This window comes from Rhipicephalus microplus, chromosome X (genome assembly GCF_043290135.1).
Source record: "Rhipicephalus microplus isolate Deutch F79 chromosome X, USDA_Rmic, whole genome shotgun sequence".
Taxonomy (NCBI): domain Eukaryota; kingdom Metazoa; phylum Arthropoda; class Arachnida; order Ixodida; family Ixodidae; genus Rhipicephalus; species Rhipicephalus microplus.
The window spans coordinates 427,054,230-427,079,920 of record NC_134710.1 but is presented as its reverse complement, the minus strand read 5'-3'; the positions used below and the strand labels follow the sequence as shown (position 1 = coordinate 427,079,920).

The 25,691-nt window shown below is 44.9% G+C and overlaps 1 protein-coding gene across 1 annotated transcript in view; it reads right to left on the bottom strand.

The window, feature by feature from the left end:
* Positions 1–25,691, bottom strand: part of LOC119160927 (set1/Ash2 histone methyltransferase complex subunit ASH2) — a 208,662-nt gene that overhangs the window by 104,695 nt on the left and 78,276 nt on the right. The window contains exon 8 of the mRNA XM_075880414.1: positions 20,487–20,574. Coding sequence (XP_075736529.1) covers positions 20,487–20,574 — 88 coding nt within the window. The remainder of the gene's footprint in view (positions 1–20,486; positions 20,575–25,691) is intronic.

Sequence of the window (25,691 nt, the reverse complement as noted above, 5' to 3'; positions counted from 1 at the left end):
GTGCATTGGGTAAGACTCGCCAGACTGGAAGGCGCCGATAGCTTCAACGGGCTCGCGGGCTGAGGGAGCTCGCGGTGTGTTGCGTGACAGACCGGTGCCGCCACTTGATGACGTTGTTAGTTGATCGCATCAGGCGGGCTCGATTGCTGGCCTTGACACAGATTGCCTTTTGCAGAGGCATTGACATTCTGTGTGCACTCGCATATGAACCACAGGTTCCCAGAAGCCACAGGCTGCCAGAAGGTTGTGTTTTCTTTGTTGAAGGAAAGGAGCCCCATTTAACTAGCGAAAAGAGCCTCTAGCTTCACCGTTGGTACTAGGGGAGAAGAAGGTGAGAAAGAGAGTATTGAAACAATGTGGTGGCATGCCCTCATTGGTTTGCACGTTGTAGGGGTTTGAAGGCTGCTCGGCCCATAACCCCGCAAGGAAGACGCGGAGCCAAACCAAGAACCTTCTATATTCCTCTAAGCCTCGGCCCCAACTGCCTGCTGCCAGCGGCTGCTGCGTGCCCCTGAGCGTATTCGCGATCATCCTTGTCTTTTTCTTCTGATGTCAGCGTACTAGCGGCCACCGCTCCCATAATCTGTGGGGCGACCTTTCCACAGGGTGCGGAGCGCTAACACACCTTTTGGGTCCTCAGGAAGTACCCGATCACATGCTATCCGAGCACAAGTACCCGAGCGCAAGTACCTGAGAAGAGGGATTGTTTCTTCTAATTAATGGCGCTGGCGGCTCGTAGCGCTGCCACTTGTGGCACGGCTGATCATGACGGCGTTCTGCACACGATGTGCATGTTCACTTGAAATTTATGAAAAATTATCAGATGGTTTAGGGGCCTTTTAAAAGCCTGTTATAATGGCTTATGTGCTCTAAGTATCATAAAAATTTTAATTTTACCATGTTTTACAGGTTATCACTGTATTCTACTGAAAGTCAAATCTTGCTACTATTCAATGTTGTTCCCACTTCCTTTTAACCAAAAAAAAATAAATGAAATTTTGTGCAAAAAAAAAAATTGGCCCCATATCTGCGTGTAATCTGCAAATGTCGTCGAAAGACGATGGTCTTGCGTGTGGAGAGAGTGAACAAAACATTTATTTGAAAATCGGTGAATGGTATTCCGGATGCGTGACTTGATGCGAATGCATGACTTGATGCATGACTTGATGCGAATGAGCGCATCAAGTCACGTCGCACCTGAGACTTGGGCGCCATCTGGCAGTTTTTTTTTGCAAAACAAAGCGTGTAGCCCTGAGACTGGCGTGCACGCCCGTCTCATATGAGGTGATAAGGTGTAGAACGCAAGGCGACAAGCAGGGGCCACCACCGAGTCGTCTTAGCAAAGCGTTGGAAACACTCGCCTTTCCGTGCAAGCGTTGCATGATCAGATCAGTGCAGCGTGATAAGCGCTACGGCCCTTGGAATTACTTATGTATGCCTTTTCTAGTCTAAGACGAACATGAATATATACGTGTTGTTATGGTGCCTCAGATATGCGCAATAATTGCTTTTTAATTGACAATCGGACACGTATGAACGCTGATTCTTGAGCAACATTGGTGGGCGCTGCGGACGGGGTCGGCCGTTCGGGGTATCGGCTGGTGCTGTTTAGAGTAACGGGTTCGCGGTAACGGTGGACAAGCAGACAAATGTACAGACATACAGACAGACAGTCAGACCAAAGTTTTTGCATTGAAGGTCCCCAAGAGAGACTATCGTCTTGAAAAGACAAGAAGGAAGAGAGCCCAGTCAGGCACAGACTAAAAACTGAAGTTTATTTTCAGAAAAACACAGTTGTTAGTTGGTGCCTGTCTGTGCTCCCTTCCTTCCTGTTTTTTTTTTTTTTTTTTTTTTTTTGCCAAATCGCATCCACAATGAAATTTCACCCCGCCCAACCTCGGTTATTCTAAAGAGAATGACATTTGTACAGGCCTAGTTTGAATAAAAACAAAAAAGGTATTGTTCAGGATAGTTGGGTCATGACAAATATGCCCATTTTTTTCTATAATACGAGATACATAGTATTTGAATACGATTAAAATTATTCTACCAAAATCACCATTAGCTTTACATTGACTTCAAACCTGAAATTCACTGTTCGCACAAGCCTGGCAAAATGAAACGCCATGCACCATGGCTGAAAACACATCACATTTGTATGTAACATATTTCTGTTGTGATAGTCACTGAGAGCAAGCACAATAAAGATATGCTCAAACTATATAATTTGCAACCAGTGACAATCGCAATATGTCAAAAACAAATTACAGAGCATTAATTATTCTCCTTGGAGCAAATGCAAAAGAAGAAGGAGCATGTACAAGGTCCCTTTACCTTCTATGCGCAAAAGACTTTCCATGCTTTTGTCAGTACTTCATGCTTTGAATAAAAGTATTTGCTTATTATGACTGCATTTTACGAGTCAATTAACTGATTCATTTAAGCAAAAGCCCATTTATTTTTACAAATAGGCTGGAGTATACTTGGCAGGCATTCTCAACTCGTGACTGCTAACGTGATGCTAGCCATAAAGCGGAAAGTGCATTTTGTCAATGCATTTTGCCAGTAGTTTTGATCTCAATTTTGCCACAAATACCTTGTACATCAAACCTCATAATTTCAGAAAGTTAAACTACATAGGAAAACCTAAATCCACAATTGTGACCTGTGGTATGTTTGAAGTGTAACTTCTCAATGTGACCTGCATTTACTTCAGCTTTCCATTCATCACCTAAGAAAGAACTGAAAACTAGATATTTAATTTGTATGAAACCAAATTTGCATAGCTATTTAAAAGCACAGACAGCACGTAAGCTGTGGTAATGGTAATGGCTCACTGCAAAACCCCTATGTGCCTGAAAAGTTTTTTTTTCCACAATTAAGCCCTAACCACATGCACGCGATTTCCTCGCGACAGCAACAAACGAGAGCCACGAGCAACAAGATTTGCTGTCGTGGAGGCCCATCTGTCACCGCCGCTTGTCGCGTCGTGCATTTCTGGAAAACTAGAAAAGATCGCTTGTCGCCTGGAAGCCAGCGTGGTGATTTTCAGCAACATGGCTGTGTCCTTGGTCATCACTTCAGTTGCAATTTGCTCTCGATGCTTGTTATCCACGCGGACTTCAAGGAATGCAAGGTATTGACTGCATTTTTTACATTCTCATCTCCAAAGAGTGATAGAATGGCCATATTTTGTCTTAAATCTCGTTATTGAAGGTTTGTTTTGATGTCTCGACACATTGTAGCAAGCGGCAATTTGGTCTCTTGCTACAATGCGATATCATCATGCAAAGTGCGTCGTAGTCATTGTAGCATATGCTTCTGAGCTGCCTGTTGCAGTTAAACCAAAGATCGCAAAAAAAGAAGGTGGTGAAAAGCTTTTGCGGCTTCCTTTTGTTACACAAAACAGTAATAAATTTGGCATGTTGTCATCGACCAACTTTTAAATTTCTATTCAAAATTTATAGGTATGCACACGATGGTATTCATTTAAGCAACAATGACACTTTGTCTCCAACGTGAAGCTGCAGCCGTCACGAAGCAATGGCGCAACAGAGCAAGTTTGTCATTGCCGCTTGTCGCTGTTGCTAGGAAATCACGTGCATGCGGTTAGGGCTTTACAGACAAACCCCGCTACAACGAAACTGATGGTGTGTGGGAACAATTTCGTTAAGGAGAAAATTTTGTTGTAGTGAAATAAAAAAAATTACAGCTTTCATTCCCAAAATTCAAAAAGTGTCAGCTGCTTCCTTTTGTTTCAGAGCAGCATCATGACGCAATTTTCACATGCATAGCGATGCCATGATGAAAGACATGCTGAAACAATGACCACAACGGCTTTCGTGAATGACCCCAACAGTTGCAATCACACACTAACACCATCAGCTGTCCGCCATCAAAATCTATCCGACAACGCCAAGATGCAGGCGTGGTATTGTGGAGCGGTGACTTGCGCTATTGTTATCATCCACTAGTTGCGGCTGGCTGACTTTATTGACAATGTGGATGGACAGCTTCTCTGACCAGTGACAACACTGACCAGGTACGAAAACGATCAAAAGTATTGGCAGCAGAAAAAGTATCGTTCCGTGATTGCACCCAGCAGCAGCATGTATGAAACTCGAACTAAACGACTGAGCTTTAGCTTCAGATTGTCGGCATCTCAGAAGCAAGCCAGTGCCAAAAGCAGGGCAGTATCATTGCCATTGCTATCGAGCATGACGGCTCCTTTGCCTAGTGAACAGCAGCGGTATAGCAACGGTTTCTGGTGGTGCCAATGCGCATTTCAAACTTCGTAGACGTATTTTCATGTTCCGAAAATGAATAGAAATGTTCAAGACTGTGTTAACCACACGGCTTTAAATATTTGAGCCCGGAACTGCATCGTCAAATTTTGTTAAAGCGGAATGGCAGATGAAAAAGTGTTCATTGTGGCGAGCATATTTATGCAGCGACTCCTATAAACTGCTGGCAGGAAACCGAGAATTTTTTGTTGTAGCAGAAATTTTGTTGAAGCGACGTTGGTTGTAGCGGGATTCGACTGTATTGTGTGCTAATGCCGGCAAGAAAAATTATCCTGAATACAGGGGTCCCAGTTGGCTGGCTTCTATTTACCACGTGCATTGTGTTTCTCCTTTCACCAATACATCTGACACCTGCTTTTCATAAAAGGCAGTAACAGCGCAAGGACGGGACAACGAAAACAGCTAATCTCTTCTTTGAGAAATCATGTACGTGATTGCAATGTGCTTGAAATGTTAATTACGTAAAAGTAGCCTTGTGTGAATAGTGAACTTTAGATTCAAAGTGAATTCATAGCGAATAATGGTTTTGATCAAACAAATTTCAAATAGAATTCAAATAGTATATATCACGCGCTATAAAAAAAGAGCATGTTTGTCATTTTTTAAGTGAAGCGAGGCATGTGCAAATGTAATTTTTTTTTGTTCAAAGGAAGTAGAAACTTAGAATAGTAGTTCGATTTGATTTTCGGTAGAATGCAAGTGAGAACCTGTAAAATATGTTATGTTTTAAAATTTACTATACTTAGGGCAAATATGCCTGTATAACAAGCTTTTGAACTAAAAAATGATGACTCGGTGTGAGGGTATGTTCATTGAAGTGGGTCTTCGGGGCAGTGCAAATCTGCCCTAAATAGCTGTTTTTCCAGGCTTAGCACCCCTTCACAGCAGTGAAACCACCTTCACAGACGCTCCCATGCAGACTAATACGCACTTGATTAGGTGCTTTTACAATTTTTGCACCCCTCTACTGCAAAAGAACCTTCCCGACAAGGGGTTAGATGTGTACTAATAACATGTATTCGTTCATCAAATACTTTGAAATTTTCAACAATTTAAATTTGAATCAAAGCCATTTCAAATACTGTAATATCCGTTCCAATATTCGCACAAGCCTACACAAAAGTATATGCTTGCTATTGCTTTTTCAGCTGTAAACAAAATAAGCAGCAGCTTGACCGAAGATTCAAACAGGTATGGGTAATGCAGAAATGCAACTCATCACACAGACAAAAGAAGACACTATAGTTTACAAATGGTCTAATTGGTTCTGGTGAATACTGTGAAATATTACACAGCCAAACGAAGTACACAGACAGGATGGCAAGACACACAAAATGCCACACAAGCCAAGATGATAATGCAAACCAACAGAAAATTAATTAGCAAATAGCCAACAATCTTCCAAATACCTCAGTAGACAAAAATTTATGCCATCGCATTAAGATCTCTCATGCAAGCAGGAGGTTGAGGGCATCAATATAAAAAAGGGAGATAGAAATGCATACACTGGCGAACTGGCACACTTGCCCGTGCATTATCACACCAACTCGCATATTTGTCTGTGCACTACAAATACTGCTCATTGAACTGTGTTTCCATAACATATAAGCCAGGGACAGGATGCTTGTGAATTTATGGAGGCATATCACGTTAAAAAAAGAGCGGCTCTGACTTAACAACTTGTCTATTAGGCTGTCTGAAACACATACATACCTGCCAAGTTCAAGGATTCTGAATCCGGGAGATACTCGCAGCAGGGGGAGGGGGGGGGGCTGAATTATTCGCTCCTATTTTTTTCGGCCCAAAAACACTAAGGACGAACAAACAAACAAAAAACATCGCGAAAACAAGAAGGGGTGGGGATGGGGGGTCTCAATTGCAAGCGCTAACATCAGCGTTGCGGTCGGCTTGGAGTGGCCGAACATACGTAGGTAGGGTTTCCCACTAAGGTGAGAGTCTGAAAGGATCAACACAACTAGTAGATTATTTCCTTCAAAACAGCTCATGTATGTCTTACTGGGACACACGTGAATGGAAGGGACGGCGCAGCTGGCGGCTGCAAAAACGCAGGTCAAGGCTTTGCTCCTTACTAGATTCTTTTGACAGGAACACCGAAACGTTTCTGACCCCCTTGTTATTGACAGTCTAGGCTGTTTGGTTGCCATCGCCGCCACCACCGTCATTCACCGTATATGTATACTTATCTATATATTGCCACAGCTCGACCATCGCAGAAGACGCGTACCACAATTCGCGTTCGTAAAAGCCGTCAAGCAAGTAGCAAGAAAGCCGCGCCATGGAACGCCGTCCTGCACGCGCCACGATGCTATGCCATGGGACTGGCACGAGACTCGAGGGGCAGAAGAGGAGACCGACGAAGTTAGAGTCAGGGGCGCAGACATTTTGGCTGACCATTTTTAGCTTCAAGTTTACGGGCACAAGTTCGCCCTGAATAAAGAGTTTATATAGTACCAGGTGCTATATTTATTCGTAACAATCTGGTGGAGGTGCTGGGTATGATTCCAAGCCCACCACAGGCAAGGAGAAGCCCAGATCCCAGAAGATTGGAGCCAGCAGAATTGACACCTGTGCACCAACGCACGAGTCGCCGACTACGTGGGGAGCAGCCCGAGTTTGGCCACCTAATTGACTCATCAAGACCTGTCGAGACCTCAAGCACAAGCGTCACTACGATGGCCACCCAGTCGATGCCATCTCCATCTCACCTCATCGTGGATTCGCCACGTACACCAGAGGTCTTCCACGGTGAGACCTTTGAAGACGCCGAGGACTGGCTTGAAGGCTTCGAGCGCGTTGCACGTTTGAATGGTTGGGACGAAGCCCGAAAGCTTCGTTACGTTTACGTCGCCCTGCAAGATTCGGCACGTACGTGGTTTGAGAACCACGAAGCGTGCATGCTGTCATGGGACGACTTCCGACGAGAGCTAATCGCAACCTATCCGAACACGGACCGCAAAGAGAAGGCAGAGGCTGCTCTTCAGGCGAGGAACCAGCGGAATAACGAGAGCGTGGCCATGTACATAGAAGACATGTCACGGCTCTTCCGCCGAGCCGACCAAAACATGGCCGAGGAGAAGAAGTTGCGGCACCTAATGCGCGGAGTAAAGGAAGAAATTTTTGCAGGCCTGGTGCGTAATCCACCGCGAACTGTGGCGGAGTTCCGGTCCGAGGCAACGACCATGGAAAGGACGCTACAACAACGTGCGCGACTGTACAACAGAGACTTCAGCGTCTCTTCAGTCAGGGTGGAGTCAACAACCTTCCCCACCAACGTTGACGTCCTCCGGGAAATGGTGAGGGCTATTGTTAAGGAGGAGCTCCAGAAACTGCAACTTCCTCAAAGTCCTTCAGCGATGCCCTCAATCGCGGACGTTGTGCGTGAAGAAGTGCGGCAAGCAATTATTCAACCGCAGCCTCAGGTGCCACACTACACGCAACCGGAACCTCAGCCACAGCTGTCATACGCGCAAGTCGTACGGCAAGACATGAGACGCCCGAGCTTTGCACAAGCTCCCGTTATGCCACCGACCTTTCCTCGCAGTACTCCAGCGCCGATGCCAGAAGCAAGACCCCGCAAAAGTGATGTATGGCGCACGGCAGACCGGCGGCCCCTCTGCTACCACTGTGGGGAGGCAGGTCATCTTTATCGGACATGCCACTACCGTCGGGTCGGGCTACGTGGCTTCCCAGTGAATGCGCCCTGCCCTCGTAACGGTGAGCGCCCTTACGAAATCGAAGAATATTTGTCTTCGCGCTATACCTATCCAAACACTCAGCGACATGAATCGCGGTCGATTGCACCAATGCGCAATAGGTCGCCGAGTCCACACCCATCATCTACTTTCCCGAGGCGTCGTTCACCAAGCCCGCGACGGGAAAACTAGAACCGGCGACCTGTGGAGGCAGGGCCGCTGATTTTCGAAAAACTGAAAACCCTCCATCGCTAACCGGATCAGACGACGACACTGACACAACGACGGACAAGTGCAGTAATGGTGACGTGACATCCGAGCTACAAGTCAGAATAGACGACGTAGAAACCATAGCGTTAATAGACACAGGTGCAGATTACTCAGTAATAAGTAGCATGCTCGCAAAGAAGCTGAAGAAAGTGCTCACTCATTGGACCGGACCGCAGATACGCACCGCCGGCGGGCACTTAGTCAGCCCCGTAGGATTGTGCACAGCGAGAGTGGGAATAAGAGGCCATGTGTACACCTGCAGTTTTATTGTTCTTCCTGAATGTTCCCGTGAGGCAATTCTGGGCATGGACTTTCTGCAAGCAAACAGTGCCATCATCGACTTGCAGAAATCCCAAGTTTCTTTCTCTACAGAGAACACTGTTGCCGTGTGTCATGCGGAGCAACCAATTGTTTCGTCTCTTCGTATTGTGGATGAAGGTGTGACAGTGCCGCCACGTAGCAGCGTGACAGTTTCTGTGAAAAGCGACATTTTTCGTGAATATGCCGGACTAGCTGATGGAAATGTCGAACTGCTGCTCACAAAGGGAATACGCGTGGCGAGAGGTCTAGTGAACCTGCGGAACGGATATACTGATGTGCTATTGACTAACTTTACCAACGAGGTACAGCATGTGGCGAAGGGAGCAGCCATAGCATCACTTCATGACTACGTACAAGTCTCAGATGTTTGCACCATAGAAAAAGTACCTACAACGCCCTCAACAGTGGAAAGTGTCCTCGAGAAAATAGATATTGACCGAGAGCTTTCATCTCTGCAGAAAGACCAGATTGTGGAGTTGATCAAGGAATTCGCAGAGTGTTTTTCTTCTTCTTCGAAAGTCGGACGTACGCCTGTAGCAAAGCACCGCATTGTAATCGAAGGGCATGTTAGACCAGTATGTCAGCATCCATACCGAGTAGCTCCAAAAGAAAGGGAGGCGATAAAGAAGCAAGTACAGGAGATGCTCGACGACGATGTCATACAGCCCTCCAAAAGCCCATGGGCATCGCCGGTAGTATTGGTGAAGAAGAAGGACAACACCATGCGGTTCTGTGTTGATTACAGAAAACTCAACCTCGTCACGAAGCGAGACGTGTACCCACTCCCACGAGTCGACGATACGTTGGATAAACTGCGCAATGCTCACTTTTTTTCATCGTTGGATCTAAAGAGCGGGTACTGGCAAATAGAAGTCGACGAACGAGATCGGAAAAAGACGGCGTTTGTGACACCCGACGGACTCTACGAGTTCAAAGTACTCCCATTTGGTTTGTGTTCTGCTCCCGCTACCTTTCAGAGGATGATGGACACTGTGCTCTCCGGCCTCAAATGGCAGTCATGTCTTGTCTATCTGGATGACGTAGTAATTTTTTCTACTACGTTCGAGCAGCATGTACAGAGATTGAGAACGGTACTGGACGCTATTCGTATGGCTGCACTTACGATCAAACCCGAAAAGTGCCACTTCGGGTTCCGGGAGCTCCGGTTCCTCGGGCACATTGTCAGTTCTCACGGTGTCCGCTCAGATCCGGATAAGATCACTGCGGTTGAAAATTTCCCAAGGCCAAGAGACAAGAAAGCTATGCGACGTTTCCTGGGGCTTTGTGCCTACTATAGGCGCTTCGTTGAAAATTTCTCCAAGATTGCGGAACCACTGACACGGCTTACGAAGGAAGGTGTGCCATTCATCTGGCACCAAGAGCAAGAAGACGCCTTCTCTGAGTTACGACGGCGTTTGCAGTCACCTCCCATACTTGCTCATTTTGACGAAGATGCCAAAACAGACATTCATACGGACGCCAGCAACGTTGGCCTCGGTGCTATTCTTGTTCAATGGCAGAACGGGGAAGAAAAAGTTATTGCTTATGCAAGCCGCACTCTGTCGAAAGCTGAGTATAATTATTCAGCTACGGAAAAGGAATGTCTCGCAGTGATATGGGCTATCAGTAAGTTCCGTCCATATTTATACGGTAGACCATTCCGAGCCATCAGTGACCATCATTCATTGTGCTGGCTTGCGAACCTCAAGGATCCTTCCGGAAGACTTGCTAGATGGAGCCTACGTCTACAAGAATATGACATCACCGTAGTCTACAAGTCTGGCCACAAGCACAATGACGCGGACTGCTTGTCACGAGCACCAATCCAGAACTCGTCTCCTGAGCATGAACAAGACTCCGCATTTCTTGGAGCTGTGAATGTGTCGGAGATGGCTCATGATCAACGAATGGACCCAGAATTACTTCTGCTCATTCAATACTTAGAGGGGCAGCAAGTCGAAGTACCGCGAGTTTTCATCCGTGGACTACGTTCCTACGTCCTCCGCAACAACGTTCTCTACAAGAGAAACTTTCAACACACCGGTGAAACGTTCCTACTGCTGATACCATCATCACTGCGAGCGGAAATTTTAGAAGCGTGTCATGATGACCCATCGGCAGGTCACTTGGGCATTAGTAGGACTTTGGCAAAAATCCGCCGCAGATATTACTGGCCAAAATTGATGGATTCAGTACAGCATTACGTAAGATCATGTCGAGAATGCCAAAGACGCAAAGTACCACCCCTAAAACCAGCAGGTCTTTTGAAACCGATAGAGCCACCGAAAGTCCCGTTTGAGCAGGTCGGAATGGATTTGCTAGGACCATTTCCTACGTCATCGTTTGGGAAGCGCTGGATAGTTGTAGCAACCGACTACATGACCCGGTATGCCGAGACGTCATCTCTCACAAAAGGAACGGCAAATGAAGTGGCTCAGTTTTTTGTGACCCAGATAGTGCTGCGACATGGCGCACCTAGAGTTCTTATAACTGACAAAGGAACTGCGTTTACTGCCAGGCTAGTACAGTCTGTCATGAAACTAACGCACACCGACCACAGAAGAACTACCGCATACCATCCGCAAACTAACGGGTTAACTGAAAGGCTGAACAGGACGCTTGCTGACATGATCGCGATGTATGTGGACGTCGAGCATCGGACTTGGGACACCATATTACCGTATGCTACATTTGCATACAATACTGCAGTACAAGAGACAACCCACTTCACGCCATTTCAACTTGTTTATGGTCGGACAGTAATAACGACATTAGACGCGATGCTGCCTGTCAACAGCACGAATGAAGAGGACCCTGACATAAGCGAATATGTAGAAAGGGCGGAAGAGGCGCGACAACTAGCACGGAACCGCATCATTCAACAGCAGAACGTCGACGCGCACCGTTACAATCTAAGACGAAGGGATGTTCAGTACTCCCCTGGAGACCAAGTGTGGGTCTGGACGCCTGTACGTGCACGTGGCCTATCAGAAAAGCTTATGCGGCGCTATTTTGGCCCTTACAGGGTTCTTCGTCAGCTAGGCCCATTAAACTACGAAGTGATCCCTGAAGGTCAAGTATGCACAACACGACGCAGGAATCTCCCGGAAGTTGTACATGTAGTACGTATGAAACCGTACTACGACAGGAACTGAACAACGTCGTCTAACACAAGGAGAAGTCCTATTGTTTAGAAACTGTCAGCCGGCTCTACGCATCGGGGCGATGCGTGCTAGGAGGGGGACTAATGCCACAGCTCGACCATCGCAGAAGACGCGTACCACAATTCGCGTTCGTAAAAGCCGTCAAGCAAGTAGCAAGAAAGCCGCGCCATGGAACGCCGTCCTGCACGCGCCACGATGCTATGCCATGGGACTGGCACGAGACTCGAGGGGCAGAAGAGGAGACCGACGAAGTTAGAGTCAGGGGCGCAGACATTTTGGCTGACCATTTTTAGCTTCAAGTTTACGGGCACAAGTTCGCCCTGAATAAAGAGTTTATATAGTACCAGGTGCTATATTTATTCGTAACAATATATATATTAACACTCTAGAAAGAAAAAAAAGCCGCCCGTGCTCGGTGCTCAGCTAGCTCATTGCAATGCTTATCTCTGACGCGTACTTTGCCCCCCGGATTGGGGGGAGGGGGGGTTGATGCTTGTGCACGCGCACTTATCTTTCGGTGGGGAGAATCGTGTGCCTTCGGCTTTCACTGGAACGATTGCGTTAGTTGCCGAGGACCACAAAGGTATCTTCAGTGTATGCACAGGCCCCGTTTGCGAAATGAGCGCGCTTATAATACACAGCAAGGTATAGGGACACTTGTTAGTTTGTACTCATCCGTACCTGTGATTATGTATCGAGCATTGCTTTTTTTTTTTTAAACAGCATGTTACGTGGCGAGTGGTAAACGTTGTTAGTTCGCCCTCGTCTTGTGTATATTGTTTTCGTGTGTCATTTGTGCGTGAGCAGTGCGCTGCGCGTTTCGATCTGCTTGCCGTTCTCAGGGTGACATTCCAAGTTGTTGCTGTCGCATTCATTGCTTCGCCCTTGCGGCGAAACTGTGACTTTTTTTATACATATTTACTGCTTTTAGTCTACCGCTGCGTGCCCTCGGAGCTCGTAGATCGCTATCGCACCGCCGCGACCGCGATGTCGTGCACGGCGGTTGCGGCAAATGGTAGTTTCTTTTTTAATCCCCGTGCGCTTGACTGCACACACGCCTTCAAAACAAAGCCATTTTGATCCCTCTGCAATCGTATCTGCCGCAGTTTTGTCCACAGGGTTTGTGGAAAGCAGCGTTGCTTTGACTGGTTGAGTGTTGGACACACGCACACGTTCGGGACTCCGTCAGTTACATCGTCGCCATACATGATCGCATAAAAAGCGACCACGGTTTCGTCCACAGCGGTTGTGGTAACGACAATAACGCACACTGTAGAAGACAGTGCGTGCACCGGTCACACGTGCACTTCCAAAGCTTCGAGTTCGCTGCTTTCGGCCTTTGCTGGACGATTTCCGTACTAAAGTTCGTATCACCTACCGCGATTAGGAAATATTTTGGGAACATTCGAATTCAGGCCTAAGAGACTTAATGAAATTTTACTGAGGAATTTCACGAATTGATTCTACTGTACGTTTAGATGAACGCCTCTTAAACTGATCCATAATAAAATGGGGTAGGTTCAAAAAGCCTGGAGCGGATTGAGCTGCTTTTTGTCAATGCAGCTGGATCTCGCAAAAAAATTTCGATTTCCGGGAGATTTTCACGACAACCGTACGAACGGAAGAAACAGTCCAAATCCAGGAGTCTCCCGGCCAATCCGGGAGACTTGGCAGGTATGCACATAATTAGTTCTTTCTGAACAAGTAGGAGCCCCGCTAGACTGGTAAATGAACTGTGCAATATTCTGTGCAAGTGTACTATTTATTAAAGCAAGCACACCTCCTCTAGTCCAAGCGTTCTCTCCTCCAGTCAGAGTCATGTACCATGCCCTACTTTCATCTTCTATAATGAACCACTACCAACTAACCCAAATGGCTGTTTTGCTACTGCATTTTGTCCAGAATAAGTCAGTTGCAAGTTATCACCTATGGCACCATTATTTTTTTTTTGTCTTCATCTTTTATTACAGGCGAAAATCGCCACATATGCACATGCTAGCTCGTCGCACCAGCATGTGTGGCATGGAAATCATTAACAAATGTTCTGTTGTTCAGGGTTCAGGGTTGAAGCGAAACCTCAATGATATTCAAGGACTTTACAAGAACTCTCACAAGTTTTTTAGGACTAAAAGCGGCATGCAATGTTTCAATGCCTAACTTTATTATTTTCAAATTGACTCATTTTTATTGCACTTATATAGTACATGCATATTACAGTTATAACGAACATGTCTAGTCTGCACTTTAGCTCACTTTAGCTTCCCTAGCTTCGCCGCTTGCACAATAAGAAAGGAGCCAGCATTGAAGAGCATTACGAGTCTCTCACTTCATTTGTTCGTGGTATGATTCAGTAAAGCTATTCCCATGCAGTTTTGGAAAATGAAACCATATCAACTCACACCAAATTACTGTTTCGGAAATGGGGAGTGTCTGTCAGGTCAATGCTGATCCCTACCTGCCAAGTTCAAGAATTTCGTATCTGGGAGATTTCTACAATGGTAAGAAAGGGGGGGGGGGTTGTGCTGATTTATTCCACCCCCCCTTTTACAGAAAAAAAAAACAGCGAAAAAAATGGGGGTGGAAGGGGGGGGGTGTAGCGTAGTTTCATACCGGCTTAACACCCATGACACCCGAAGGTAGGGTTTCCCAACTACAGTAAAAGGAGCGAGTCTCAAAGGGGAGTGAACACAACGTATCTCTCAAAATTTTGCGTCATCGAAACAACTAGCAAAATCTATTTCTGCCAAAAGAACTCGCATATGTCTTCCTGAGACACACGTGAACAGACGAGATGGTGCAGCCGGCTGCCGGGAAAGTGCGGGTCGAAGCTTTGCTTAAGGCGAACTGAAAAATTAATGCCAAAGTATAGCCAATGTACCCACATCGACAAACGTTACTACATTCTTTGAACAGAAACACCAAAACGCTTTTAGCATTTTTTACATCTTTATCGCCTCTACCGATGCGTTAGTCGCAAGCCCTCGGCTAGTAATTGCGCCGCCGCAACCGCGTTTTGACACGCGGTGGTTGCGAAAATGGTGGTTCCGTTTTGAATCCGCGTGCACTGGTTGCGCATGTGCCTTCAAAACCATGTCGTCTTTCGCTATCTATGATTGCATCTGCTGGGATTTTGTCTGCAGCGTTTGTCAATGTCACTTTAACTGCTCGAGCAGTGAGTCGCGTGCACTTTCGGAGTTCTGTCAGTTACATTGCTGCCACACATGATTGTATCAAACGATACGCAGTTCTGACAGTGCATGCGCTGACCGCGCGCGTCCTTCCAAAGCTCCGAGCCTGCTGCTCTCGGCATTTGTTCCACAGTTTCCATATGACCCATAGGGATGAGGAAAAGAACTCGAAACATCCAAATTTTGGCTCAATGAACGTTTAGATGAACGCCTCCTAAATTCGTTTACAATGTGATTGGTTTGCAAAAAACCTAGATTGGATTGGGCTGCATTTTTGCAATGCGGGCAGGTCAGCACAGAAATTTCAATTTCCGGAAGATTGTCCTGACAACCGTACAAACGTAAAAACTCGTCAACATCCGGGATACTTGGCAGGTATGCCAATCTACTACAGCAAGGAGGCCTCAATGTCGATTGGCAGTGCAGAATTTTCAAGGACAAGAATGGCAGAATTTTCAAGGACAAGAAAAAATTCTAGGGCTTTCAAGGGACTTGAAAATGCATTTTTTTAATTCAAAGGTTTTCAAGGACCTGTACGCACTCTGTTGTTAAGCAGAAATAACCAACCATTTTGGCCTAGTATGCTTAGTTAACTTAGCCAGAATGCTTGAAGGCACACAACACAGACTATTAGTTGGTTAGTGAATGTTTCCTGTCAATTAATCTACATGTTTATATGTCACGATCCATTTCACAGAATCATTACAGAACATCCTCAACACAACATTATGAAAAGTACAAATGTCTCACTCTGTGCACGGAATAAATCTGTAGATCAGAAACATATTAGCGAAACTTCAATATGACTGTTTTTTCTGGGCAGTTCCAGTGCTATGTCCATGAACAAAGGAAGGCAGTACAGACGACTACCGATAATTCAGTGTCGCTTTATTGGAACTTCTGATTAATTAGAAGTAAACAAGAGGCCCCATCAGTTTTGCATGCAGGCCCATAGAAAAAAATGCTCGATAATTTGAAGTTAAAAAACCCGTAATGTTGGTTATTTAGAAGTTATTTTAGATGGAGAGACTTGAGGTGACCGTAATTTTTCAATAAAACAGGGAATTTTTCATGTGCCATGACAGCTGTCCAACCGCACAGTTGTCGCCATCACCACTGCCTACAGCCCCACAGTTCATGAAGCGGCAATCTTGTTTAGTGAATGCCAGGGCATCGGATTGATCACATCGGCTAACTAGGTCTTTGTCATTTGTCGAGTGCTTCAGCCACGCCCAGTGTTAAAGTTAGAACAGCGCGACTGGACACGGGTGCAAAAGAACTCGCAAACACACTGAGAGCTCTGTCTGTCTGTGTGTGTGTGTGTGTGTGTGTGTGTGTGTGTGTGTGTGTGTGTGCGCGCGCGCGCGTGCATGCGTGCGTGCGTGCACGCATGTGTGTGTGCGTGTGCGTGCATCTGTCTGTCTGTGTGTGCATGTGTGTGTCTGTCTGTGTGAGTGTGTGTATGCGTGTGCGTGCGTGTGTGTGTGTGTCTAGTCTACAGCGTCTGCGTTCAGTTGCACTGTTCCGACTTAGCATGATAAAACAACTAACTAGCCAATGCACTGTGGTTTGTGATTCCACACTTGTTTCCACATCTGATTTTGAGTGTTGTGGTGATGACGCTTAATAATGGCAACTCCAGCCACCACCGAATGCTTTACCTGGTGACGAAAGTCGAAGTCTTCACAGAGGTTGAGCAGAGAGGCACCGCCAAGCAAGACATCGCACAAAAGTATGGTGTTAAGCCTAACACGCTCTCAAATTTCATCAAGTAAAAACAGGTGAAGTAGACGACGGTAGCTTTGGGGCCGTTCCTAGTAACGACATCCATTATAAAAAATTCATCACCATTAACAGTAACATCTATACATATGGTCAATCAACAGGCAGCAAAATTGTGCTAGTGTTGGGCTAATGGACGACGACGCTTTACAGGGGCCCAGCAACAGTTTTCCAGGTAATGATCAAATGACTTCATTAAAAGAATTTATTGCCTCACAAAGTGACTGCTGAAAGATCTTTAGAATCTGTCACGTATGAGTGGCACCACTTAGCCACTTTAATGCTTTCTCTCTTTCCTTTCGTACCAGTGGGCATACTCAGGGGAGAGGGGGATGATGGGGGCAAGCTATGTCCAGTCGTCAGCACTCATCATGAACTTGAGTACTTTCTTTGATTTTTTTTTAACGCACAACTTACTTTCATTGTGATTGTGAGTGCACTGAGGTAATTCTCCATGGTGTGTAATTATATCGCTATAACACCCTGTGCACAAACGTCATGGTATCCTACGGGGGCTATGGTAACTAAGCTGTTCGTGATGCTTAAATGAGCCAATGACCATGGACTTGGTGTTCATGACACAGACATTTTTGATTATGACATCATTACTCGAGAGAAGAGCGAGTGATTTCTAGCTGACTCAAAATTATTTGTAAATACCAAGTCGCGTCTTATGCTATAATGTTTAGCTCACATGTTCTAAGGAACCTTCACTACCAATATGCCGCGTTTTCTGACCATGTTCAAAATCTGTTGCAGGGACCCTTTCTGCCTTTGTGGGTTAATCAATATTTTTCACATGATAACAGAAATTATGCCTGTAGAATACCTAAACAGTGTGCTCAGAAATAGTAGGAAGCAAGTTTCACTAAAACATGGCCATTAGTTTATGAAAGAAAAAGTGGGACTTATGTGTCTCCCATTGACCCATGAAGTGTCTTTGAAAAAGTGGAACAACACCTGTCCCAATGTTTCACGAGGGCACCAAGCTGTAATCCTTTTGCCAAATTTCTAGCACGAAAAGGCCAGATGCAAGTGGTACAGAGGGACACTTCAAAAACTGTGTAAAGAAAAATTTGTGGGGTACCTTATATGCAGATGTAGTACACAATCTGCACCTCTGCCTGTTGTGTTCAGCCCAGTGGCTCTTTCTGACGTCCTCCTATACATCAACTACACCAGCTTCTTCCGGTCTTTTTGGTTGATGTAGATAAGGACCAACCCCTCATAATGCCTGAGTTACGGCCCATTTATAAAACTGGGGTCATGGATCACGGCGAGCCAGACTGACGAGATGTCACTGAATGCATTGAATCTTCTAAGTGTATTTACAACTGCTTCTACAGATTCGTGAACTCTATTCAGGCATGAGATATCAGCTTTTCTCATTGGTCTTGTTCGTTTGTCTTCTCTTTTGCTTCCTGGCAGAGTAAATCATCAATTTCGTCATTATTTTCCTCTGGCCCTCAATTTCAGAAACGGAATTTTCACCGTAGCTTTTGGTCTGATTGCCACTGTTCTCATAGTGATAAAAAAGGATTAAAAAAACTTGAGGCCGTACTCCATAATAAGGTGTTCTTTTGTAACGCAATATTGTCCTGCAAACTTAAAAAAAAAATGGCTGTGCATGCATGTTATGTAGCTAGGCTAAATAAGAAATTGCTTCATATTTTGTCAAGCACCCTTCCAACACGATTTTTGGCCGATATACTGGTCTAATTTCGAAAGAAAACCCATAGTTGCATGCTAAAAGTACTTCTCTCAAGATCCAGAAAGTAGGAAAAGTACCATAAATCTAGAAGTTCAGCTATCCTGCTCGCAATTCAACCCCACTTATAAAAAAGTTCAACAGCACAAACGAATATAAACTGAGCGTATCACCTACACCCTGCATCAAAAATATGCCACATATACTTTTTTGGTTTCCTAAATGTTTCTGACACACTGCAGCTGAGAAACATAGAGATGACGGCAACCCAAAGGGGTCCAGAAAGCATTCACTGAGGAAGAAAAAGTGGGACACATTTGTCCCATTATGCCTCAAAGGGCCAAGGAACTCGTAACAAAATGTGAATAGCAAAGTAAGAAACGCTCACTAATAGTGCATTAGAGTGCTCATCGACGAAACATACTAGCCCCTTCTTAAACTAATATATAGTGTCGAAAGTGAAATGTAAAGATAGCCAATGTGGTCAAAGAAAAAGGACAAAACACTGTCCTTTCTTTTGGATACTGTAGTCTGTCCTTTATATTGGCTGGCTTGAGCGTCTCTTCCTTTCCCTTGTGCTGTATCAGTTTAACTTTTTGAAGACTGAAACCATTAGCCATCTGTTCTGGTTCGAAACTAAAGTAAAACTCAAGTAAAAAAAAGTTTACATATTATTTTAGAAATGGCACACAACGCAGTGAGGAAAAGCATGCCTGAATCAAGCATGAAAGAACCTGCCAAGCAGTGCCCGACCAAGGAGCCTGTGCAGCCATGTTGCGTTGTCATGAAAGGTGCAACAATGAACCACAAAAGGGGTTAAGAAAGGCAAACCAACTTATTCAATCCTCAACACATTACAGTAAAATCTCCGTATAATGAACTTCAGGAGATTGCAGGAATTAGTTCGTTATTTTGAAAGGTCGTTATAATGAAAGCCCAAAAATTACTATAAATACTTCTTTTCCGCTGACCAAAACAACTTGCCTTTACAACAGTGGTTCCTTGAACTCGTTTATTTCGATAAAAGACAAATGCGCAAGTGAACACCAAAAAATGCATGTTTCCTTAAAGAAGTCTGTGTTTTTTCTTTTTCTTTTTTTTTTTTTGATGCATGAAGCACAAACTTTGCAGCGGGAAGGCCTTCAGCTCATCCACATCCTCCACTTTCTCCTTAGCTAAAACTGCTTCCGCTTCTTCGTCACAAGCAGAGATGAACTCATTGTGGTAGCAACGCAGCACGAACGCCCACTTGCTTTGCGGACACAATAAGTAATCACCGAAAAGATTAACACAACTGACTAGGCCTTTTCAGAGGACACCTACATTCTTTTGGCCTCCTAGATCACATGTAGAAGTGACAAAGATAAGCAAAACCCGAAGCGTTGCGGCTGTCATCGCCTCTGCCGAAAAAAAGAAAAAGCTAAAAACGAAAATTCCTCAGGTTTCATTTTCTGCTTCCTCGCTGTCTCAGGTTTTCCGCGCCCATGGTTCCTACTCCGCAACTCCCACTCTGCCTCGCTGACCATGTCTTCCCGTGTTGCCCTCTGCCCTCTCCTCTGTGCTGGTAAAACTGCAGCTTCGGCGTTTCAATAAAAAGAAAAAAAAAAAGAGTCACCCTTTCGTTTTTTTTTTTTTTTTTTTTTTTTGTTCCATACCATCGTGTGTTTTCCGAGACGCAAGGCATTCACTTGTTGTGTCGTCTGCATGGGTACCGCTCCGGTGATTGCGACGGATTTCAAAACATGAGTTCGTAGTACAGAGGCATTGTTAATACAATGCGGATATAAATTAGCACTCGCTTTTCTGGAAAGTTTGGTATTCTAAAGTATGTATTAGTGAAATAATTTTACATTGAAACTATTAGCAGTCGGTGTGGGATTTTCTGAAAGTTCGTTAATCTGAAAAGTTTGTTAAAGTGGTGTTCGTTCTACCGAGATTTTACTGTAGCACTGACATTCAGGGCAATATTCAAGTTTTTATTGAGCAATTCCATACAAATTCTTAAGTTCACATGTTGAATATAAAATCTTGCTCACCTCTTATTCTTCTTTCCTGAGGTTGCAGTCTGGTTCTCCCCAAGCAGCTTCCGTTTGGTGCCTCTACCTTTACTGGGAACCGGATTGCCTGATAAAAGAAAAGGGCATAATGATATTATTTGCCAATTTCACTTCAGGAGTCCGGAACATCCAGTCACAATTAAAACAAAGCATTAAAAGGACACTAAAGGCATCTAATAAGTCAGCATTGATTATTTAAATAGTTGTCCAGAAACCTCGTAGTGTTAATTTTGTGTCACGGAAAGGCCTATGTTGAAATAAAATCACAATAAAATTACCCGCCTCAAGAAGCAGACTGACCGGACCGTCTCACGTCACTATTCCCGTGCACAACATTGCCCGGCTTTACCGAAAGGGTGCTATAGCAAGCAACAACGGCCACTGATCGATTTCTCGCCATTGGCTCTGAGATCGCAGGCATTTTCGGTCCAACTGCACCCCGCTAGATGGCACTATCTGTCCAATGTAACTGCACAAAAGAAAAAAAACTTTTGAACCACTCGCGTCATTCCTCATAGTAACGTCCGGCGGTTCTTTTTTCCATGAATCAAAGAGAAACGAACAAGCGGCATTTTGTTGTGCCTCTGGATGCACGGAAAGCACTTTATTTAGGGCAAATAGATTGATTACTAGTGATTAATTGTAGGCGGTCTGTCTGATGTCATCGGGATCATTTTTGAAAATGTCCTACTGCGGCGCTTGTGTTCTTATGCATTTACTTTAATTTCTCGGTAAGTAGGGCATTGTTGATGCTAATATTGTCGTTTTAGATGTAATACATTGATCTTTCACTTTGACGTAAATTGTTATTTGACTTTAGTGTCTCCTTAACAGGAGTCTAAAACTTCTTATCACAGTTAAAAACAAAGCATAGATTATTTTGCTGAGCAGACAGAGCCCTGCTATACAAGCTAAGAGTCGGTTCTGAGTCAGTGCGCGAACGATTATACCATCAAAGACGTGCTGACAGACCAGTATGTTCGTCGTGTGGCTCCTGTAAGACACTAAGACATGCATTTTAGAGTGCCCTAAAGTCATTGCACAGCGAGCACTACTCAAAAAGGACTATGGACTGATTGAACTTAGATGCACGACCCTTGACGATTGCTTGTTCCCAGGAGGATGTGCTTCTAGGCGTGACCAGGCTCAGACCAGAGCCCTAGCAACTTTCTTAATGAAAACAAACTTGGCGTTACGTTTCGAGACATTTTTTATGTGACTATTCTTTTTTTGTGCATGTAAGTTTTCTTTCCTTCTTTTTTTTAACTTTCTCCTCTCTCCTTATTCCCTTATTTCCTCTATGCCTCCCCTCCTCGAAGGAGCAGGCAGGCGTTGTGACCCTATAGGGAGCAGTTGTCAGCCTGTTCCCTCCCTATTTCTTCTGTCTTCATGTTTTCTATGTACTCAAACCAAGAGGCAAGGCTACTCGGTATACAATGGTCAAAAGAAATGGAATAAGGCACAGACATTTCAGCTAAAAAAGTACACAAGACAGAAAAGGAAATTGACCGTATTAACAGTGATACCCTTGATCAGTGGTACTACTGCCAAAAAGGAAGTTTAAAGCTTAAAATAAAAATACCGGCTTCACTCATAACATACAAGAACCAACGTCACAATAACAATCAATTCTTTTTCCTGCCACTGCTCTACACAATCAGCCATCAAGCCAATAAGCAGACCTGAAACAGGATAGAGTCTCGCATCAGTTGGCAATATGAAGCTCTACTGGCAAGATTTTAGGCTTATATGTATTTTAGAAAGGACCAAAAAAAAAACAACCAAGAAGAGAGTCACTACCACAGTTGAACCTCTCTATAAGAGGCATGCTCCGGGCAGCCATTCTTGTCTTTTATATGAGATGTCTCTAATAATCATGGTACCACGTATGCATTTTCTTATCAACCTGTATTTTACTGCAGGAACACTACTGTCTCTTACGGTAAGTTCACACTGAAACATCCGCTTTCTACAGCGACCGAAATTCCCCTGCCGCCGAAACGCAGCGTCGTTCGCACTGGACGCGCTCCGCGCCGCCGAATAGGCCATGTACTACGGGGCGAACGCGGGATGGATGCGCTGTCACCCGGTTGTTGTCGCGGCTTGCAAACGCCACTACACTATCCGGTGGTGTATACTTCGACGATTCTTATACGCAAGAAGCAAGAAAAGACAGTGCTGCCTACTTTGCTGGCAAGTGGCTGTCTTGTAATGCACGAAGAGCAGAAAAACCACCGATGCCAGCGGCGTGAGTGGGTTCGTTTTGTTCTGCAAAACCGCAACAAGCTCGGTTACGCCAACAGCGAGCTCGGTCACCTCTTTCACAAAATACGGACGCGAAGTAGATACAGAGTAGGTTAAACTCCTGTTGGTTTCAACATTCAGTTACGTGCACTGCGGCATAACAAGTGAGTAGGGCTTGGCCGCCATTTTTCAAAACTCCTTGACTAGCACTCCTATTGGTCTGCAGTGACCGATTCGGCGGCAGGCGCCGCAAAAATCGGTTCGAGAGCAATCAACGTGGAGAGGGCCCTTTCGGCGGATCTCGCAGCCACCGAACCGGATTCGGAGAACTTTCGGCGGCCGGAATGCTCAGTGTGGACGTGGCCTTATACCCATCTCTTTTATCTGAGTGTCTCTTATAAAGGGGTTTGACTGTAGTCCACTCAGGCTTCTTCACCTTCTACTTCACCTAGCATCCATCAATACCGACAAGAACAACTTGCCACAGCTAATTTATCACCAAATTGAATTGTGGGAAATAGGTGCAAATTTAAGGGCTCGCCTTTGTTTGTTAGACACAATACTAATAAGACCAGGCAATGATGCCAAGGAGAGTACAGGGGATGTTATAAGTAATTGTAATGTACATGTGTAGGAAAATGAAAAGATAACTTGCCACCAAGATGAAGAGCTTTATAAAAAAAACTTTGATCCTACCACGCTACGTATTTGCTTGTTGCGCCAACCAAGCTTCATGGCGACATTTTACGTGCTTGTCACAATGAGCCATTTTCCGAGCACCTTGACTATACATGCATGTTGCAATGGATTCGCCACTTCTACCACTGGCCACGTCCTGCAAAGACTGTGAAGCATTACGTTTGCACATGTTGCGACTGTCAGCGAAGTAAGAGCTCCACCGTTACGACAAGCGGGACTGCTGCAACCAATAGGCACACCGAAGGTGTCTTTTCATCACACTGGCGTGGACTTGCTGAGATCATTCCCCCAGTCTTCGCCTGGAAACCCGTGGATTGTGGTCGCTACTGATTACTTAACATGCTACTGCGAAACAAATGCACTTCCAAAAGCTATCGCAGACGACGTCGCCCATTTTTTTGTTGACAGCATAGTCCTCCATCATGGAGCACCAGCTGCCATCATTACTGATCGTGGAACAGCTTTCATCACAGAGATACTGCAGGACGTTATGAGATAAGGTGGCATAGAACATCGTAAAACAACCGCTTACCACCTGCAATCAAATGGGCTCACTGAACGACTCAACAAGACGATTTCAGACAAGCTGTCAATGTATGTGGACATAAACCACAAGAACTGAGACGATATCTTTCTTCACATAACCTTAATTACGTATAATAATGCTGTTCAAAAAAGTACTAGTTTCACCCCTCTTTGCTTAGCCCACGGCCGCAAGGTCACCACTATGCTCGACGCCATACTCCTGCCCAACAACTTAGGAGTGTTTTACACGGATGCCGCCAAGTTTGCTTAGCCCACAGAGGAGGCCCGTCACTCGCTTGGCACCGTATTCAGTGTCAACAAACCAAAGACCCATGCCACGACAATCTTCGTCACCGAGAAGTTATTTTCAAGCTTGGTGATGAAGTCTGGGTGTGGAGCCCTATTTGACAAAGTGACCGTTCAGAAAAGCTGCTCCGCCGGTACTTCATCCCTTACACGGTCGTACATCATCTCAGCGACGTTATTTACGAGGTTCTTCCATACGGCACCTATAGAAGTTCCCTTCACCCCCTACAAAATTAAGTCATTCATGTTTCTAGACTAAAATCATACTTTTCGCGCTGTCACTCACCAGAGGAATGACTGGCTTCATTGGTGACTTCGCGTCTTTCCTTTTCTTACCTTTCTTTATATTTCATTCTTTCCTGTTTTTCTTATTTGACTCCTTACTTCACAGCCAGCTACGTTATTTCTAGGCTTGAACGAATAGTGAATTTTAGGTGCGAAGCAAATTCCAAGTGAATAGTGATTTTGTTTGAATGATTTCAAATTGAATTCGTATGGTATGTATGGCATATAAAAAAAAGAAAATATCTATAACTAACCTGCAAAATAATCCTTTTAATTGAAATATGGGCTCTATGCAAATGCCATTTTTTGTTCAAAGGAAGTCGAAACAACCTTGAGTAGTAGATTCAGTAAGATGTGAGAGATAACCTATAAGATACTTAATGTTTTAACATGTTCCTTTAAAGAAGACCTGCAACACTTTTTTACAAGTAGCCATGGAGCCAGTAAACATGCTTGTTGCCTCAAAAATTTACCACCGCAAAGTTTTTAGAATCAGTCCAGTACGAGCAGAGTTCCAAAGATTTGTTGCATGTTGCAATTACATTCTCCCTTCTCGTCCTGACGAAATAGCTGGAAGCTAAGCAGGCAGAAATACCACGGCAAAAGAAAATACGTCACACACACCTTGTGACCTTGAGCATCTTTTTTTTTCTCTTCGAATACGCGGCTTTTCAGTGCGATCGCGCATGTACTCGTGGACAAGCAGCGGCCTCCCGCGGCGGCCCCTGTAACGACGAGCACGCCATGCTCAAATCAAATGGCTGTGACCACAGCCGTATATTCCTTCTTGGCTGTGACAAGGGATTTTTGAGCTTGTAGTGTCATTTGATGAGGGGAGAAAGCAATTTTTAGCTTTGAACAATTTATTGTGAAAAACAGGCCCCGTGCTGCGCTATAATATTTGGCTCGCGTGTCCTCGGTAGCCTCGACTACCGATCGGCAGCGTTTTCTGACCATGCTCAGTAAGTGTTGCACGGCCCCTTTAAATTTTAGAGAGCTTCGCAGCAAAGCGAACTTGCCCTAAATAGGTGCTTTCACGGCTCAGCACCTCTACATTGCAGTGAAACCACCTTTGCAGGCAGTTACATGCAGATTAATATACACCTATTCATTCATTGTGAATAC